Source organism: Solanum pennellii, chromosome 1 (genome assembly GCF_001406875.1).
Source record: "Solanum pennellii chromosome 1, SPENNV200".
In the NCBI taxonomy this organism is placed as follows: domain Eukaryota; kingdom Viridiplantae; phylum Streptophyta; class Magnoliopsida; order Solanales; family Solanaceae; genus Solanum; species Solanum pennellii.
Genome location: NC_028637.1, coordinates 101,557,514 through 101,576,797, shown reverse-complemented (window position 1 = coordinate 101,576,797; position 19,284 = coordinate 101,557,514). Strand labels below are relative to the sequence as shown.

General features: G+C 29.7%; 4 protein-coding genes across 4 annotated transcripts; 3 read left to right on the top strand and 1 right to left on the bottom strand.

Moving 5' to 3' along the window:
• Positions 1 to 1,648: 1,648 nt before the first annotated feature.
• LOC107011873 (hydrophobic protein LTI6A-like) lies at positions 1,649 to 2,451 on the top strand. Its single transcript, XM_015211551.2, has 3 exons — positions 1,649 to 1,818; positions 1,998 to 2,089; positions 2,218 to 2,451. The coding sequence occupies exons 1-2, from the start codon at positions 1,732 to 1,734 to the stop codon at positions 2,079 to 2,081; spliced, it is 171 nt and encodes a 56-aa protein (XP_015067037.1). The 5' UTR covers positions 1,649 to 1,731; the 3' UTR covers positions 2,082 to 2,089; positions 2,218 to 2,451.
• A 2,810-nt stretch (positions 2,452 to 5,261) lies between these two features.
• LOC107008146 (hydrophobic protein LTI6A-like) lies at positions 5,262 to 6,399 on the top strand. The gene is made up of 3 exons (XM_015207073.2): positions 5,262 to 5,683; positions 5,864 to 5,957; positions 6,135 to 6,399. Exons 1-2 carry the CDS (start codon positions 5,597 to 5,599, stop codon positions 5,945 to 5,947), a joined length of 171 nt encoding a protein of 56 aa, XP_015062559.1. The 5' UTR covers positions 5,262 to 5,596; the 3' UTR covers positions 5,948 to 5,957; positions 6,135 to 6,399.
• Positions 6,400 to 6,934: 535 nt separating this feature from the next.
• Positions 6,935 to 12,086, bottom strand: LOC107008147 (anaphase-promoting complex subunit 11). The gene is made up of 5 exons (XM_015207074.2): positions 12,051 to 12,086; positions 11,890 to 11,966; positions 11,744 to 11,773; positions 11,050 to 11,168; positions 6,935 to 7,604 (listed from the first exon to the last, which is right to left on the bottom strand). Exons 1-5 carry the CDS (start codon positions 12,084 to 12,086, stop codon positions 7,489 to 7,491), a joined length of 378 nt encoding a protein of 125 aa, XP_015062560.2. The 3' UTR covers positions 6,935 to 7,488.
• A 1,179-nt stretch (positions 12,087 to 13,265) lies between these two features.
• LOC107008145 (agamous-like MADS-box protein AGL80) lies at positions 13,266 to 14,514 on the top strand. Its single transcript, XM_015207072.2, has one exon. It carries the CDS (start codon positions 13,548 to 13,550, stop codon positions 14,304 to 14,306), a length of 759 nt encoding a protein of 252 aa, XP_015062558.1. The 5' UTR covers positions 13,266 to 13,547; the 3' UTR covers positions 14,307 to 14,514.
• The last annotated feature ends 4,770 nt before the right edge of the window (positions 14,515 to 19,284 follow it).

Here is a 19,284-nt window from a genome sequence, read left to right as displayed (position 1 = left end):
AACCTTTTATTTCATGTTTCGACAATTTGGTTCTTACAGCTAGTTGACCATGTGGAGAACCTTTAATTTTTTTTTCTTTTCAACAATGTATGTATTTCATCATTCCGGGAAAAAAGTACTCATGTATTCTCAAGACACATAATGCATTATTAGGTACACGTTCAAAAACGAACTTAATGTATAGTTTTTGTTATATATTATGTGTGGTGACTGACTCCAATAACTAAAAAAACGAAATTTGATGGTTGGTTGAGTTGATTTTTTATAGGGGAAAAAAAACCCTTTTTCTCCAATTTCATGGTTGTTCTTTTTTATGTGAATGAAGGAGGGCTCAAAATGGGTAGGTAGAGATTTTATTAGTATGAAAAATGTATCTAGATGTTGTCAAATGTTGCTGGTAGATGATTCTCTTCTTTATTTGGTAATCAAATTGGTCAAAAATGTTAGACAATGACTAATGTAACAGAAATTTTAACGAAAAAGGAAAATTGGCGGATCATTGGAAAAATATCTTAAAATATGATCGAATTTTTTTTGCTTTTCAAAATATGTAAAGGGCTAAACTTTTTTTTTGCTATTAACAAATAAAAACAGTGAGAGATAGTACTTCTCACCAAAGGGCCCTTTCAATTATCAAATCACCACAAGTTTAAAATTTGAATTTGAACCCAGAATCTCTGGGGAAATTGTCCAATTGTATATTTTGGAGAAGTGATTAAAATTGTCCAACGGCATTTTACTTTTTTCTTTAATTTATTTGAAAATTGAAAAATTAAAATATATAGTGCCTTTTCAATTCAATTCCCAAATTCATATTGACCGTCAACATTCGTCATTAAAATTGGAGCCAATGATATTCAGTTGCTAGTAGTTACTCTATCAGCATATCGCTTTGGTTCCAAAATATTTCGCTTGTACTTATCGTATTTTGAAATTGTCGCTTAAGAAATAAGTAATATATATAAAAAATACATCATAATTCTACAATTTGACACATAGAGTTCTTTATCTCAAATAATTATAATAGGTCATATTCTCCCTCCTATTCTAATGATTCTTCAACAAAAAAATAGTAGTAGCGGTTAACATGAAAAAGTAATTTGCAATGTTTTTCATGTAGTATCAATTTCCAAGATGTAAGAAACCATGGGTGCAGTAGGAGAGTAACTGTCCCCCGATTACTATTTTCTTCTTCCATAATTATTTGTCATGATTTCTATTTTTATAGTTAAATCATAAAAATTTTAATTAATATTTTAAAATATATTTTTAATCATATTGATATACGAAAAATGGCAATTTATAATACTTTTCGTATCATTTATTAATATCTAAATTTTTATTTAAAATATCAAATTAATATAATTTAATTTAATTTTAAAAAATAATTAAATTGACTTTCGAAAGACATGACGTGATAAATAAAAATGGACCAAGGGAGTAGTAGATAATGGTCCCACATGACAATCCATCTTGCCAAGTGGCACCACTAAATGCTATGAGCTGTACAAATCGAATTCGTCTTCATCCCCCAAAAGCAAAATTAAATAAAAAGGCAATTAATGAAGTAAACGCGTTTAAGGAACCGAAGTGAAAATACCGAATTAGCCCCTGGACAGAGAAATACCAATCAGTCTACATATATAGGGCATCCAATTCCACATAATTTCAAAATTCAGTGACATCCTTAAATCTGTTGTTTAATTAGTACTCTTTGATTATCATCGAAAAATGGGAGACAGCACAATGACATGTGTAGACATTCTTTTGGCAATCATCTTGCCTCCTCTTGGTGTTTTCCTCAAGTTTGGCTGCAAGGTAGTACCCCCTTCTTTAATTTACTTAATTTAGTGTCTGATCAACTTATGCGCTTGAATATTTGTATTTTTCACTAGTACATGGATAACATCTTGTAGCCGTGATCATCGCAGTTAATTTTCTACTACTTAGATAAAAATACTGAAATTTTTTGTTTTTGTGTTGGGAAAACAAAACAGGTGGAATTCTGGATCTGTGTTTTGTTGACTCTTTTTGGATGGCTACCTGGTATTGTCTATGCTGTTTGGGTCTTGACCAAGTGAGAAAAAAGGTAGTAAATTAAAACATAAACCTGTCATTTTAATTTGGAGGAATGAGATCAAATTCTCTCAATTTGTTTACAATTTCTGATAGGTATCTGATTCCCCCCTTTTACCTTTTTTGTTTTGTTTTTGACAGGTGAATATGTGATGAAGCCCATAACTAAGTCACTTTATTTCCATCTAATGGAGTATTATCTAGCTGTTGTTTTATTTATTCTTGGATGTATTTTTTTCTAAGTTTATCCCCTCCTTTTTCTTTATTGGCTACTATTCTCTCTTGTGTATTCCATCTTGGATAGAGTGTTGGTTGTGTACTTCCATTCTGTTATTTTAATTGAATATACCAATAATTGTCAGTACTGTTATTTTACTATGGTTTCTCTTTTTATTTAACATGTTGCTTGTCAAGTATAACTACTGGTAGTTGGTAGGTAGGATATTTCGATAGACGTGTTTGATTTTATCTACAACATCTTATGATGAATTATCAACACCTAATATGGTGATACTCAATTTTCTATTTTCATATTAAACAAAGAAAATAAATATGGGAAGTGAGGACAATAGACAATTTGCATGCAGTCACAATCAGTTTCATCATCAAAGTAGTAAGCGACAATCGTGGTGCTTTTTTCTTTAAGATATATAAATAAAATATATGTTGGATTTAAATGGTTTATTTTAATAAATCAAGAAGATTTTATTACATATTATAACTATATAAAATAATATTTCAAGATATGGTCAGCAGGTTTAGTTTAATAAATACGTTTCTAATAATTTTTTTAGAGATATGTCAAATTAATATGCTCGAGTAATATAAAACGAAGGAAATAGTAATAGAGATCGAAATCCAAATTAGGTATCCAAGTTGGCAATATTAGCAGCGTGTGTCGGCAGATGTATCCAGTTATAATGAACGCAATTTCGTGACCAAATTGTGATCGCTGACTGGCTAGTGCCCACACGTGCCCGTGATTGGGTGGATTTGAAGTGGATTTTTTAAAAGAAAAAATTAGTATGGGATGGAGTGAGTTGCGTGCATATGTAATTTTATATGGGTTTAAATTTAATTTTAATGTTTTTTACAAGTTATAAAAGTGATAGAGTATTATTTATTAAGATAATTTTTTTAAAACTAATAAAATATTCAAGATAGTAACGAATAGTTCAATAAAAATTAATTCAATTATTACCTATTTTCCAATTAACCTCTATTTTTTTATAAATTATATTTTTAGTATCTACCTTAACTAGATAAAAAAATATTTGGAAAATATACGAGACGGATTCATGCCATGCGAGTCTGCAAGGGGTGAAAATGATTTTTAAAAAAATCAGAAAAGGGCCTAAAATACTCTCAAAATATTGGAAATGGTATAAAATTACCCTCTATCCACCTATTGGCTCCAAAAGTTAAGTCTAAAATACCCTTGTCATCCAACTTTTGGTTCAAAATTGACCACTTATTTAACGGTTTTATATTTAAACTATTTAAATATTTTTTTCAAATACGTGGTGCTCAACTATTCGTTATAGTTTAACTTATTAGTATAATTTATAAAACAATCCACTACCCACTTATAACTAATTAAACCCCTCCAAATCAATAAATCCGTCACATTATGAATGCAACAACAGAAAAACTACAGCCAATTGAGTGATTATAAAAATTTGAGGGAAAAATATCTATAGAAGTAAATTATCATACATTCAAGTGTCTAAATAAAAACTACCGATAAACTTAAAAATCTGATTATGTTTATCTTAATTATTTTTACATCTCAATTATGTGATGTTACTTCATATGTAATTTTTTTTTTCAAAATAATATATTAAAGGTTTTAAAACAAATCATAAGTATTTATAAAATTATATTTTAAAAAAGTGCATGAATTAATTTGGATGTATTACTTCTTTACCTTTAATCATAAATTTCTAATTCTATCTTAAAAGAGAATCCTATTGAAAGTGTCCTCCTAAATAAACGGCTCAACCTCAATTTAATTGGAATTTCGATTCGGACTTGAATAATTTTGAATGTGGTTTTCAAGAATTTATAATTTCATCGTGTTTTAGTAGTGTTGATGACGATTTTGATATTATAATTGGATTATTAATTGGGTGGGTTTTAGTTAGTAATGAGTGGGTAGTGGGTTGGTTTATAAATTATATTAATAATTAAATTATAACAATAGTTGAACACCAAGTACTTTAAAAAATGTTTACAGAGTTTAATTTTAAAACAATTAAAGAAGTGGTCAATTTTAAATCCAAAAGTGGATGATAAGGATATTTTGGAGCCAATAGATAGATGACAAGCGCATTTTGGAGTCAATAAGTGAATGAAAGATAATTTTATACCATTTTTAATACTTCAAAAAAATTTTAGGCCTTTTTCGTAAAAAAAATTATTCGAAGCGGAGCTGATTAAAATTTTTTCCTGTTAAGCTATACCTGCCCTGCCCTGCACATTCCATTCCCATGCCTACACGTGCCGATCACTCGTAGAAGATTCAAATTTCAATTTTCAATTCCACACTTGTGTTAGGGAGTCAATTGAAGGGAAGACAAAACTAGCAATTCTTAAATGTTTATTGTTTCTTCAAATTTGAAGCTTTGGTGGGTATCGTTCTAATTTTGTTGCATATTTTTGAGAGGACGATTGTTAGTTTCTTATCCCCTATTAACTATATAATTCTCGAAAATCTATTTTTATCTTTTAAATATAAAAACTAAATATAAACACCGATATAAAGCTATCTCATCAATTAAACAAATGGAATAAGGCGCAATATGAATATAATTAACTTAACAATTAAAAAAATGTTACTATGAAAAGTTTCATCGAAAGTAGCCTAGATGTTGTTTTTGATATAATACAGAATGCTACTCTGAACATTCAGACAACTGATCATGTGAATGGTGAATTAGAATTTAGACAAACGTAGCATAATCAAATAGGCTTACTTTGCGAATATAATATCTGAAGAAAAACCATCAAAAGTCATCTCATGTCCATATGAAGCAACAACTAGGGTTCCATCTGCAACTGGAGTGAAAAGTTATCCCACAATTCAACAATCAAGACCTCCCAAACAAATTACTAATCCATCAATTTCATGTAAATTACGGAACAAATAATCACAAAATTAATATTTTATCTTAAAATTATTATATCGTTTTTTAATTTCGGTACCAAACGTCCCCTTTAGTGTGAACGCCAACTTCCCATGTGATGGAGAGGGTGAAAACAGTACCCATTAAAGCTCTTTTGCCACGTGTCGTGCTGAATGTGGATTAGCTGTGTAAATCCTATTCGTACTAATCCCAAAAAAAGTTTTTAAAAGGGAAAACAGTTATGATGAAGCAAACGCATTTAAAGACGAAATTAACCCTCAGATACTTATCAGCCTATATATAGTGCCACAACTTCCTCCTGTTTTAACCAAAATACATATTGTTTAATTAGCATTTGATTTGATTTGATTTGATTATCATCAGAAGAAGAGAAAATGGGAGACAACACTATGACATGCATAGACATTCTTCTGGCCATTATCTTGCCTCCCCTTGGTGTTTTCCTCAAATTTAACTGCCAGGTTAACTTCTCTTTAAATTTACTTTTTTGAATCCAGTAGTTCGATTAATTCAAATTCATATGCTAACTAAATAACTACCGCACACAATTTCCCTAAATTTTTTCTACTTATCATAGGTTCTTTTTATAAAGATATTGTGCAGTTTTAATGTATATTTTGTGTTTTGGGAAAACAAAACAGGTGGAGTTCTGGATCTGTGTTTTGCTGACTCTCTTTGGGTGGCTACCTGGTATCATTTATGCTATTTGGGTCCTCACCAAGTGATCATCATATGGTAATTCTTTCTCAATTTTTTATTTTATTTTATTTTTTGTGGTTTGGAAAAGTATCCAACTAAGATCTAATTTGCTTTAAGATTCTCTTAATTTGCTCAGAAGATATTTTTCATACAATTTAATAGTAGTATATAGAAACAGTATCCAATTCTCCTATTTTTTTTCTTGTTTGACAGGTGGATATTTGAAGACCATATTATTACTACTTCGCTAATGGAGTATCTAGCTACCTTTTCTATTTATTCTTGGCTTTTGGTTGTTTTCTCTTGTGGATAGATTGTTTGATGAACATATAATATCATATTATTGTGAGTCATTTGGGATTGTAATGTAACTTCCAATCTGTATTTTATTGGATTGTTATGTTGATTGTGTTACAGCTGGCATCAGTTTGTAACTTTATTTTATTCTATCTAATATTATATATATATTCAGTTGATACGTGTCAGATTTTATCCAAAAACCAACCTTATGATGATTATTACTACTTCTTAATTTTGTAATGGGGTCATAATTTTCTCTTTTTACAAAGAAAAATCACAACAAATGGGGACAAAATAGCAGTCACATATCAATCATCATCAAAGTAGCAAGTGACAAGAGGTGGTGCTATGTCTAAATCATTTAACTTTGCCATCCACCTTAATTTTCTCTTTCATATTCCTAACTTTGGGTTATCCACGAAAGAAAAAGGAAGGAAATAACTTTGGATCATCCTCAAAAGATAAAAAGAAGCAAATAAGACTCTCTTGCACAACTGATTTCCTTTCCTATAATGGACAGAATTCTATTTCAAATCAAAATTGATATTATAATGTATTTTGGGACAATCGATTTGAAATATAAAACAGACATATACCTATCACAACCACTAAAGCATATACCGTTCACAAGAAGCAATTGTACATGCAAATCCATAAGATTAATGGAATTACTGATATATTTCGAAAAAGGGTAAAAATATGGAAAGCCAGAATTGGGAAATCAAATTTCCAAACACCTCAAGATATTTTTAATTCACGATATACAACAACTGAGTTGTAGATATATCACAGAACATAAACAAAACATTGTCCCTATGCCATACGTCTAGGCCCATGCCTGCACGTTCATGATAATTCATGTACATGACCAAAGGAGTCACTAGGCTAATATATTGATGCTTGTTTTCCAATTTCAAGTGGGCACAAAATGGGGTAGAGGCGGCTGTCGTAAAGGAGCCAAACTTATAATGACAGGCAGCCTACTTTGGACCAGAAATAAACATCCGTTATATCTTTTTCTTCTCAATCAATGGCTGGCAATTGATGTATTGAGGTTTTTTGGGATAAATGGCTAATATAATATCTGCACCTGCTGATAAAATACACTATCTATTCTAGGCCTTAAAGGCTTAAATTAGTAATTGTAAATGGGGATGAGCACATATCAGCTCAGCAATTATCGCTAGAATATCATTGTATCACACACAAGACACTTCATTCCTTCCTACTGCCACATTCATGAGCAAAAGATGCACGGAACCTTTGTTCATTCTTTGAACTGCCATTCACGACGACACATGGGACAATGTGCTTGAGCAGATTGAGAATTCACCCACTTCAAAATACAATGAAGATGAAATGCATGGTTGCAAGCACCCCATACTGCAAAGTGTCAGAGACAAGTAATTGTCAAAGCATTATAAGCGAAAGGGGGCCAGATACCACAAAAGTCATGTCAATACTATCCACAAAAAATTTATGAACCCATTCAATATATCAAAAAATCAAATGTCACTGTTCTCCTTTTATATATATATATATATAGGGCAACCACTTCCTCCTCATTTTCAAAATCCATCGACATTCCTAAATCTAGAGTTTAATTAGCATTTTATCAGAAGTTGTTAAGGAACAGAAGAGAAGAAGAAGAGGGGAAAATGGAAGACAGCAAAATGACATGCCTAGACATTCTATTGGCAATTATCTTGCCTCCCCTTGTTGCTTACCGCAAGTTCGGTTGCAAGGTACTACTCCCTTCTCCCTACTTTCTCTTCTTGATAACATATTACAGTAATTTTTATTTTTATTTTCTGCTTTGGACATTCAGTAACCAAATTCACTAGTTCGATTACTTTAAATGCATAAACCAACTAAATAAAAGGCTTCCTTCCAATTAACTTATAACTACTGCAGGCGGAAACTTGAATATTGCCTGTAAAAACATGGCATCTGATAGATTATCCACTCCCAAATTCGACTTGGCTGGGCATGCTTCTTCCTCTTTTATAGCACCAGCCTTCTAGAGGCTTAGAAAGGTACCACCTTTTCTCCTCTTTTTTCTCCTTTTTGGGGTCCAAGGGTGGCCACTGGCCAGGGGTAAGGATTTGTGAGTTTACAATGCAAATGACAGTAAAATATTACTTTTTCTTCTAAAACATTGGAATTTTTGTATAAAGATGGTGCAGATTTCACATGGTCTCTTGACTCTCTGAAAATTTTCTTTTCTGTGCTGGAAACAGGTTGAATTCTTCATCTGTATTTTGCTGACTCTCCTTGGGTGGATACCTGGTATTCTTTATGCTTTTTGGGCCCTCAACTCCTCACCAAATGGTCTTCCTTTCCTATGGTAATTGTTCTTAAATTTCATCCTTTCTACTGCCAAATAGAAAAAGGGTAAAAGATACTTCTGTCATTTTAGTTTAGAGGAGCATTCAACTCAGATCTAACAGCTTGATGATTCTCTCAATTTGCTTAAAAGATATTCTAGAGTTCAAACAATATACACTACTATTTATGAAGAGTATCTAATTCATTTTTCTACTTTACTTGCCAGGTGGGTGTATAAAGGCCCCATTTAGACATAATACCCCTTCAAGTTTCATGCTGATACCTATCGGCTCATTGAGAAGCAGTCCAGATACAGAAAGAATAAAGTGCCTATGCTCTTCAAGAAATTGCCTATAGAGAGGAGATTACTTCAAGACAGAACTTCTGCTTGTTCTTGTGTATACAAACTAGTGTCTAGGATTCTTGTTACATATATCACTTCTCTATCCTTCTTTTATTTTATTAAATCTACTGTGAACAACTTGTGTTTGGAATGGAAATGTCATATTGTAGTTAATGTTTGGAAGGTAAACTATGGCCAAGAGGTCACAAATTACACTTCGTTGAGTTTTCCGTCTTCTCGTTATTTACCCTATAAGAAGCTCTGTTCCAATACTGTAGCTTTGCCAAATAACTTTAAGGCCAAAAGGTCTCAAGTAAGACCTAGTTGAACATTTGTTTTCTTTTATTAACCCTATAAGTAAGTCCACCATACTATATCCTTTCCAGTCTCACTGGGTGATCAAAAGGTCATAACTAAAATCTATTTGGAGAAAAACCAGACGTCTTCACCACTGAACTTACAAAGGAATAAAGTCTAGCCCTGTATCCCCATCTCTTCTCTTCCATAAACCAAGGCCATTAGGATTAATCGTCTTGCAAGCAGGATTAAAAAAACTAACAGAGGAAGTAGTTTTATACTTTTATTCCATGAATAAGCACAATAATATATTCTTACTTTTTCTTTTTCTTTTTCTTATCCAACTTCATGGAAAGTACATATCCAAACAAGGATAGAATAAGAACTTTTTTGTGGAAACTATTGAGAAGTTGTGATTTTTGAAAACTCCTGCTTTACGGGAACTTATATAAGTCAACACCAGCACTTAAAGACTATCCTTGTCCCTAAACCCAACTTTGATCTCTTCTAACATGCATAATTGTGCATAAAGGTTGATGTTGATACACTGTGATTATTCAAGCTTCCATCAGAGTAGATAGACATTAGTCTTCATGGGAAGACGCATGATACAAATAGATTCAATACCACAAACGTCTAACCACTATGGAAAATCAAATGGATACTTACCAATCTATATAAAAAATTGAGCCAGTAATATGAACTAGTCACAGCAAGATATAGTCAAGCCGCTGAAATGCTCTGTAACACAGAGACACATAATTTCCTTACCAATCTATATAAAAAATTAAGCCAGTAATATGAACTAGTCACAGCAAGATATAGTCAAGCCGCTAAAATGCTCTGTAACACAGAGACACATAATATGTTTGGATTTCTAGACAAAGTAAGAGTTAATACTAAAAGCATCAAGAAGATGCATAATATATTAATACTTATTCTCAAAGAATACAACATCCTGACAAGTGTTTGTAGTATCTTTTAGTTGACAGCTTATGGTGAAAATATTTGATTAATATACTCAGTTAGCTGTTATAACACACCCTATATTGACAATTACCTTCAAAGTCTCTTTCTAAACCTATATTTTAGAAGGTTCAGTTATGTTAACCACAAATTCTTAAGAGGGAGAAGTTGTCTTGAGAAAGTCTCTTTTGTCATGGAGGATAATTGGACAGCTCCAGCCTCCAGATGTATCACAAGTTTCAATTGAAAAGTTCTCCAGTACAGCAACAAACAATGTTACTAGGACAAAATATACTCTTATAACTGTTAGCATGTTAGATGCAGTTTTCATTAACACACCTACCATGCATTAAGATATTGTACTTTTTATATCATTCTCCAGTCTCACAACAAATCAAACAAATTAAACCAACTATGAAGGACTGCAAATATTGTCAAGCAACAGTTTATAGCTCTCCTTGTGTTCATGAGTAACATCAATGTAGAAACATGTAAACCTTGAAAACTAATGCAGGAGAAATTTTCCCGTTTTGTCAAAGAAGTGATGAATGCACAATTACATCTTCTTTTTCCTCTTAGCAAGATAGTGGCTTATGGCCTCAATTGAAAGGCAAAAATGCCAAGTCTAGGAACCAGAATATACTGATGCTTGAATTATTTCACCAATTGCATCAACAATGTTTCTCAAAGTTCAAAGTACAAATACATATAGACAATGTACAGACATATAAGGCAATACGAATATCCAATCTACAAAACATAATATTTCATCCAGTAAACATATATAAATTGGTGTAACTCATTGGATATACAGATACACTAGGTTTACATGTGATTGGTGATCCATATCTTATATGCCTGAGAAAACTATTAGGGAGAGATAAACAGGCTTACTTAGTGGACAATCATCACCAGGGAGTTTGCAATCAGGACAGCAACCATCAAAAGCCATCCTACATATACCACAAGTTTCATCCTGAGCATCCCATGTCCATGAAGAAACCGCATGCCATCTGCAATGCACGAGGAAGTAACAAAAGTAAGATGAAGTAACCATGCCATGTAGTCTTAAGTCCGACAACAATAAAAATACCAAATGCAATCAAGAGGACATACTCTATTCACAATCCCAGCAAAATACCCAATAGATCAAGTTAAGGGAAACTTCATGATATACTGATACAGCCAACTCTCAAGGAAATATGCCAACATATCCTTCAGTCAAAGAAACTAACAAACTTGCAACATTAGGCTTACCCTCCATTTACTTAAGAAAGTCAGAATATGCACTTCTGTACCTTAGTGAAACAATCGATGAAACACAAACTAAAGTAGATTTGGGGGGAGTTTAATGGCTCTACATTCTCCAACAAAATTTAGAAATCAATGATATTAAAATCCTAAGATCACAAGACGAGCCATATCCAATCACTAATTACATATTTAGACAAAAAATAATCTTTCATAACAGAAATGATTTAGTAACAGTTGCTATAATTCACTGCACTAATTAACTGCTCAACCAACATACATACCGTATCCTTCATTTAAACATTTCAAATCAGTGACATAATTAACAAAAGGATACGCAAAATCTTGACTTTCATTGGCTTTTTCTCTGCAATGTCAACACTACAAAAACGGAAATTCTTAAATTATATGAGAAATGATAATTAAAAACACTCTTCACACAAAAAAAATAAAAATGAATACTACAATAAAAGAAAAATTAACCTTTTTCCACGACAAAATTGGTGAATTGATCTATGTTTCAGCAAGAAATTTGAAATTTTGAACTGAAATTTCTTCGTCTAGGGTTTTAAACCAACTCTGAAAATGGCGGAAAAACTAGTGAAAAAATATGGTATGATCCAAAGTCCAAACCAGTGGGCAACAGGCTTAGGCTTAAGGCCCAGACTGAACCAGCCCATATTGTTATCACGGGCCGTTAATGATTTTGGGCCTGTTTGATTCGAAAACAAGTTATGTCGAGATTATTTGAAATGTAATAATAACAGTCGATTCGCTATCTTTATTTTACGAGGTTTTATTGAGGCCTATGAACTTTTTCAAAATTAGTGTTTGAAACCTCATATAGTTTTGTTCTATTGTATGTGTATGGCCATTTTAAGTTGTTTTTGTTAAATTGATTGTAACTACCCCTAATTACCACATAAAATGGTATTTGATTAGATAATATTATTTATCTTACTAATTTGACTATTGTAATTCATATCATTGATAAAAGAAAAAATTAAACTAACAGTTGCAAAGAGAGAAATACATCATATTACTACATATAGTGAAATTTGATTAGAAACATAATTTATTCTACTAATTTGACTATTGTAATACAAAGCATTGATAAAAGAAAATATTAAAGTAACAGTTGCAAAGAGAGAAATACATGACAAGTGAAAATGTAAATAGTTTAATGAATATAATTTTTAAAAAGTAAAAGTTATATATAAATTGGAGGGGATATTATTTAAATTTCATCATACTGTATATATCTTTTGTTAGTCTATAGTCTATACATTTGATTATAACTTAATATTTGTCTATAAAAATTATGACCTCTAATAAGAAAAGAAATTAGTGTTTGGAATTTATGATTTATCTATTATTTCCAAATTCACTTTTGTCCATGTATGATGTACCGAATGACTACATGAGATCTCGTAGGATGACTGTTACAATTTGATTTTAATGCTTACCATAGTTACCTTTTGTAAAACTCATTCATTTAATTGTTTACATGCATCATATGGTCCGTAAGAATTAAGATATGTGAAAATTGAACATATCACACTATATTTTTGTTAAATAGAATTTAAGTCTATATAAAAGTCATGACAAATTTCAACTAATGATTTTTTCTTATGAAATAAATAACAACTAAATTATAAGAGTTGATTTTAAGATACAACTTTTAAACTACAATTCCATTGAAAAATGTTATTAACAATCTTAGTTTATTCATCTTCTATGTTTCTATATCAGATAGGGTTGCAGGAAAATTAGTAATTATTTATTTGTTTTCTCTTTTTTTTTTTAACTTAATAAACACGTCTATAACAATATATCGTGTAAATTTTTAACGGAGATATTATAACTCGACCCCTGGTCAGGTGGAACAAAAAAATTGTATTGACAATCAGAATGTATCAAAATTGAAAATATTTGGGCACTAAATTTTTTTCCAAATATGTTTGATCATCAATTCATCTTCCAGATATGCAAATAAATACAAAATCTTCCATATTAATTAGTGAAACATCTTCATATTTGTATATAACATGCCCATTCCAAGAAACTAAAGAACACAGAACTGTACATCTACCCTATTTTTTCATCTTGTTTGCATATTTGTTGCTTGCATCCCCAAAAAAATGACAAGAAAGAAAGTGAAATTAGCCTTCATCACTAATGACTCGGCAAGAAAAGCAACATTCAAGAAAAGGAAGAAGGGTCTGATGAAGAAGGTGAGTGAATTGAGCACCCTTTGTGGGATTGATGCTTGTGCTATTATTTATAGCCCTTATGACACTTCACCAGAAGTATGGCCAAACACCATGGGAGCTCAACGCGTGCTCGCAGAGTTTAAAAGGATGCCTGAGATGGAACAGAGCAAGAAAATGGTGAATCAAGAGAGTTTCATAAGGCAGAGGATTGCTAAAGCGAGCGAGCAATTGAAGAAACAGAGCAAGGAAAACAGAGAAAAGGAAATGACCGAAGTTATGTATCAAGGGTTGACTGGAAAAGGGCTTCAGAATTTGAATTTGGGAGATTTGAATGATCTTGGATGGGTAATTGATCAGAATTTGAAAGAGGTTTATAAGAGGATTGAGGCAGTTAAAAAGGGGGCTTCGACTTCCTCTTCTTCTTCTGTTGCTGCTGCAGCAGCTGCGGCGGCGGCTGCTGCAGCAGCAGCATCGCAGGCTGTTGCTCCACCGATGGAGCAAAAGCCTGCTGTGGTGGAATTGGGATTGGATTCGATGCAGAGGACACAAACAGAGTGGTTTACTGATTGGATGAACAGCAACGCAAGTGATCAGCATATTGGTTATGGACATGCAGATGAGATGATTTTGCCCAATTTTAATGATAATCACAATGCTAATGTGTGGCCTAATAATTTCTATCCTTAATTTTATTTTCTGCTTCCTACTTCTTTTCTGGATTTTTACCGATGTCATTTTTATTTTTGTTATTTTCTCAATCTCCCACGGTGGATATGAATTATTACATGTTTTTTTTCTTAATTTATGGTGGGTCAATTTCTTTCTACTTTTTGTTTTTTCTGCTGTTTCGGATAGATTTTTATTTACCATATAAATAAATAAAAGTGTGTTTTGACAGTTTAAATGTATTCGCGTTATGTTATTTGCTTGTACTTATCATTCCGAGTAACATATAGAAAGACACGAAGAAGTAGGAAATTACAAGATCTCGATCTCTCAAAAAATAAAAAAATAAAATAAGGACATCATAAATTATTAACGTAAAATAAAATTTATTCCAAACCCATTATTTTTTTAAGTGTCCTTAAAAAATTAGAAGAAGATAATATTACACACAATGATATTTTTGTAAATTTAAGAAAACAACTGATAAAAAAAAATAAAATTTGTTAATCAAACAGTGTTATATTATGTCATTACTATCCACTCTTTACAAAATATCATTAGTCCATGTCCAACACATTCCTCTTATTTAAGTAGTGCAAGTGAGATGGTCAAATTAATCTCATTTAGAAATTAGAACCTTATTCTAGCTAGAGTGAGCTATTTGTCACTCAGAAAAGAAAAAAAAAACTAATATTCCATCAACAGTATTAATTTCTCAGTGGTGTTAAAATTAGACTAATTAAGTTTATGCACTCAACTTGTCGAACGATTGATGAACCTAATTAATTGTGGACTAGAAAAGAATATGAGTATAACAAAACGAGTATATCATTCTCAATCCACTATGCAACAACATCCAAATAGTAATTAATTCTCTATGTTAAAGCTTAATTTAAATAAAGAATGAAAAATGGATAGGTTATTCATAGGTCATTTATAATTCAATTTATTCTAGTTCAATGAAAACAGGGCGATAATTATTCCAAATTGATCCATGATAAATTTTATCATTTTTTTATTTAATAGGTTGCATATATCATAATAAAGGAATTTATAAGCAATTAAAACTTAATAAAAATTAAGCGAGGTAATTATGACCCACATTTTATTCTAACCCATTTCAATCCAAATATCTTTTAAACAAGTAAATAACCCGTTTATTTTTTCAACTAAACTTATTTTAATCTAAATTAGTTAGAACAGCCTATTTGATTACCTACAAGAGGTTTAATGTGTTGAGTCGGTTTAATGTGTTGAGTCTTAAAGAGCCTGTTTGGATTGATTTGTAAGTTATTTTTTATTTTTAATTTATTCTAAGTTAGTTTTTAACTCAATCAAACACTTTTTAACTTATTTTAAGTTATTTTTTTACTTATTTTAAGTTATTTTTATATTTTTAAGCACTTACATAAGTCCAAAACTGACTCAAAAGTATATTTGATCAACTTTTAAGTCAATTCAAACAACATCTAAATTATGTTGAATCTACTTTAATTTTCACAAATTATAGTTTTTTTCTAATTTATTTAATATCCTTACAAATTTCTATTTCTATTATATAGAGGAGCCAAGTTGAGGACGATCAAGGATAAATTTATCAATTCATAAAGATTCTATAATGTTTGTTTGTATGTTATAATATCAAGAAATACTAATAGATTTGTAATGACAAAACAATTAAATATATTTTTCTAAAATGTCACATGTATTCTAATGATGTGACATTTAATATGGATCTACATTTTCAATCATATTTTTCTTAATATAGACTAATAATTAGTCTATTTTACTGAGATATTACACTTCGTATAGATTTTTTTTTATAGTGTAAAATTTTCATTAAATCAAAAATATCTATTAAACAAATGTAGAATACATTTTTATTTCTACAACATACTAATGATTTTTATAGGTCTAAAGGTAATTCTAAAGTAATGATTTGTTAAGACTTAGAAAATTGATTTACGTGATATTTGTCTAAAAGTTAATATATTACAACTAATATGATTAATTGACATAATAACTTATTTAAGTAACAATCCTCTATATTATAAAGTAAAGAACTTTTTACTATAAGGACATATAAAAATATTCATACCATTTTTCATAAAACATCAAATTTGTAATTTTTCATAATAAAATAAATTACATATAAAAATAAGTAAATAAATTTATAGTGTGAAATTTCTTTACACTAATATGTATATGACATAAACATATTAAAATATATAATTTGTACTCCATTTTTCATAAATAATTTTCAACTATAAATAAATTATCTCTTATAATTTTCATGTTGTTTCATTACGACAATTAACATATGGCATATCTATCTCTAATGAGTGACAATTAACTCATAACGATCTTCATATAATATTGAGTTGCACTTTTTGATCTTGATTTTTACTTCTTACAATCATGAATTATAATAAATTAGTGACATTCGTCGAGAGTAAGAAGCATATTAAATATTAGATTATGAATGCTTTACAACTCAAAAATAAATGTTTCCTCAATTGATATCAATACTTTAATTTCAAAATTAAGTTACTTTATTACCTTATTTTTACTACAGTTTTGATTATTATCGACAGAATATTGATAAAGATATACTATCGAAAATAATTGTGAAACAACTTTAGTATTTTCATTTTAAATTTTGTTAAAAGGCAAAATATTTATAAAAACTTAAATTTCATAAATATAAAATGGATATAAGTTTGTAGTCACTCCATTTCGATTTATGTAATACTTATTTGAATTAATATGAAGTTTTTTCTTTTATAAAAAAAATCACTTTTAAAACTCATTGTCTAAAACAAACCTTTGTTTGTTCATATAAATATAAATCATCTTACTAAAAATAAAATGAATGTTTCGAAGTCAAAATGCTATTAAATATATTAATATGTCATTCTTTTGAAATTGACTACAGAGAAAAATATATCACATAAATTGAATATAAATTATATAACTTTTTCATAGTGTTAAGAGCTAATTACAATTTATTCCTATTCTTTTTCAAATTACAAAAATTTCTTAGAATTAAATTTTTTTGGATACATCAACAAAAATGTGAATACATCCGTCGTGACACTATTTCAAAAAAAAACTTGCAGCCACATATCTCACGGATGAGTCCCAAAGAGGAGGAATGTATACGAGAGGGAATATGGGTGTATGCGAGAGGAGAAATGTATTCAAGAGAAGATAAAGATGTATTCAAGAGGGAATAAAAATGTATTAGAGAGAGGATAGAGATGATATGAGAGGAGATAGTGATGTATCTGATAGAGGATAGAAATTAGGAATGTATCTGAGAGGAGATTTTTGTAACTTTTTTAAATGATAGAAAATTCAGAAACTATAGTAAAATAAAATACGAATTTAGATAAAAAAAAATTAAAATTGAAAAGATAATTATATATGTATATATATATATATATATAATTAAATGATTTTTAAAAAAAATGTTTTATGAATCTATTTAAACTATATTCCGTCCTACTCCTAAATAAGCTAAAATATTAATTATTAATCAATCCAAAATTAAATAAATTGATTTTTTTTATATATATATTAATTTAAATAATTAAATAATTTGAAAAAAAAATGTTTTATGAATCAATTTAAACTATATTCCGTCCTACTTCTGAATAAGCTGAATTATAAATTATTAGTCAATCCAAAATTAAATAAATTAGATATATATATTTTCATGGATTGATTCTACTCACTGCTGAACACACATTTGAACAAACAACTTTTAAATGAATTGATTCATGACATATTTTTTTTACTTATTAGCCTTTTTCACCCATCAAATATATGTTCTTTGACCAAATTTAAACTCGTTTTTGACAGCCATGCAAATTTTGTGTTGTTACTAATTATAGTAAAAAACGTGCAATTTGTTAGTCTTGTGATTCCCCATTGACTGGTCAAATTCTCTTTATGTGAGGATTCTAGTTTCTTCCGGAGGTGTATTATTCATTCAACCTGAATCTTACTTGGAGTTGAAGAATATTAATCAACTAAATATATATATTCTCATTGTTTAGATGTATTTAGTAAATTACACTAGCTTGTTTAAATTCTTATATAGGCAAGCCCTTGAAGCAGGAATTAAGCCAAAAATGTAAGAAAAGGAATAAGTTACAGTAAACAAAAGAGTCTTGTATGAATTTAGCCACCACTAAAGGTGATCAAACTATGTTATAACCATCCTCTTAAAAAATGACAAAAGTTTTACACTGGTGGTTAATGAGATGGGTGGAATCCTTATAAGGTTTGAGCAATGAGCTAATTCTTGGGGTGTAAGTTAGACCTACGACTTAATTTCACACATCCACAAGGATTGTGCTAGAATGAATACCATAGTAGACATTAAAATTTTGTGTGATTCTATATGATACGTTTAATTTGAATTGGACTCTAAAATGTGTATTCAATTCCAATTATACCATAGTTCATGCTTATACAAAGGGTAGGTACTAAAAGCCCGTTTGGATGGGCTTAAAAAAACATCTTTTAAAAATATACTTTTGTGTTTGGATAAAAGTGTTTCAGTTGAAAAAAAAAATTATTGATGTAATTGGTTGATAAACATTTTTTTTAAATCAAAATGTCTGAAATAACCCTTAAAACTATTAACATGATAAAAAGTTGATTAATTTAAGATTTTTATACTTAAAAAAATTAAACAAAATTAATTTATATTTCACATCCATAAGTAATAATATTTCCTATCATTCACATATTTCTTTATCATCACAAATTTTTTATAATAATAATAATAATAATAATAATAATAATAACAATAATAATAATAATAATAATGATAATAATAATAATAATACTTAAAAAATATAATAATAATAATAATAATAAAAGAATTAAGGGCAAAAAGGGAATATACTCTGTCAACATAAAATAACTTTTAAGTTGAAAAAAAAATACCCGTCACCTAGCTTTTAGCTTTTGGCTTAAAATAAGTTAT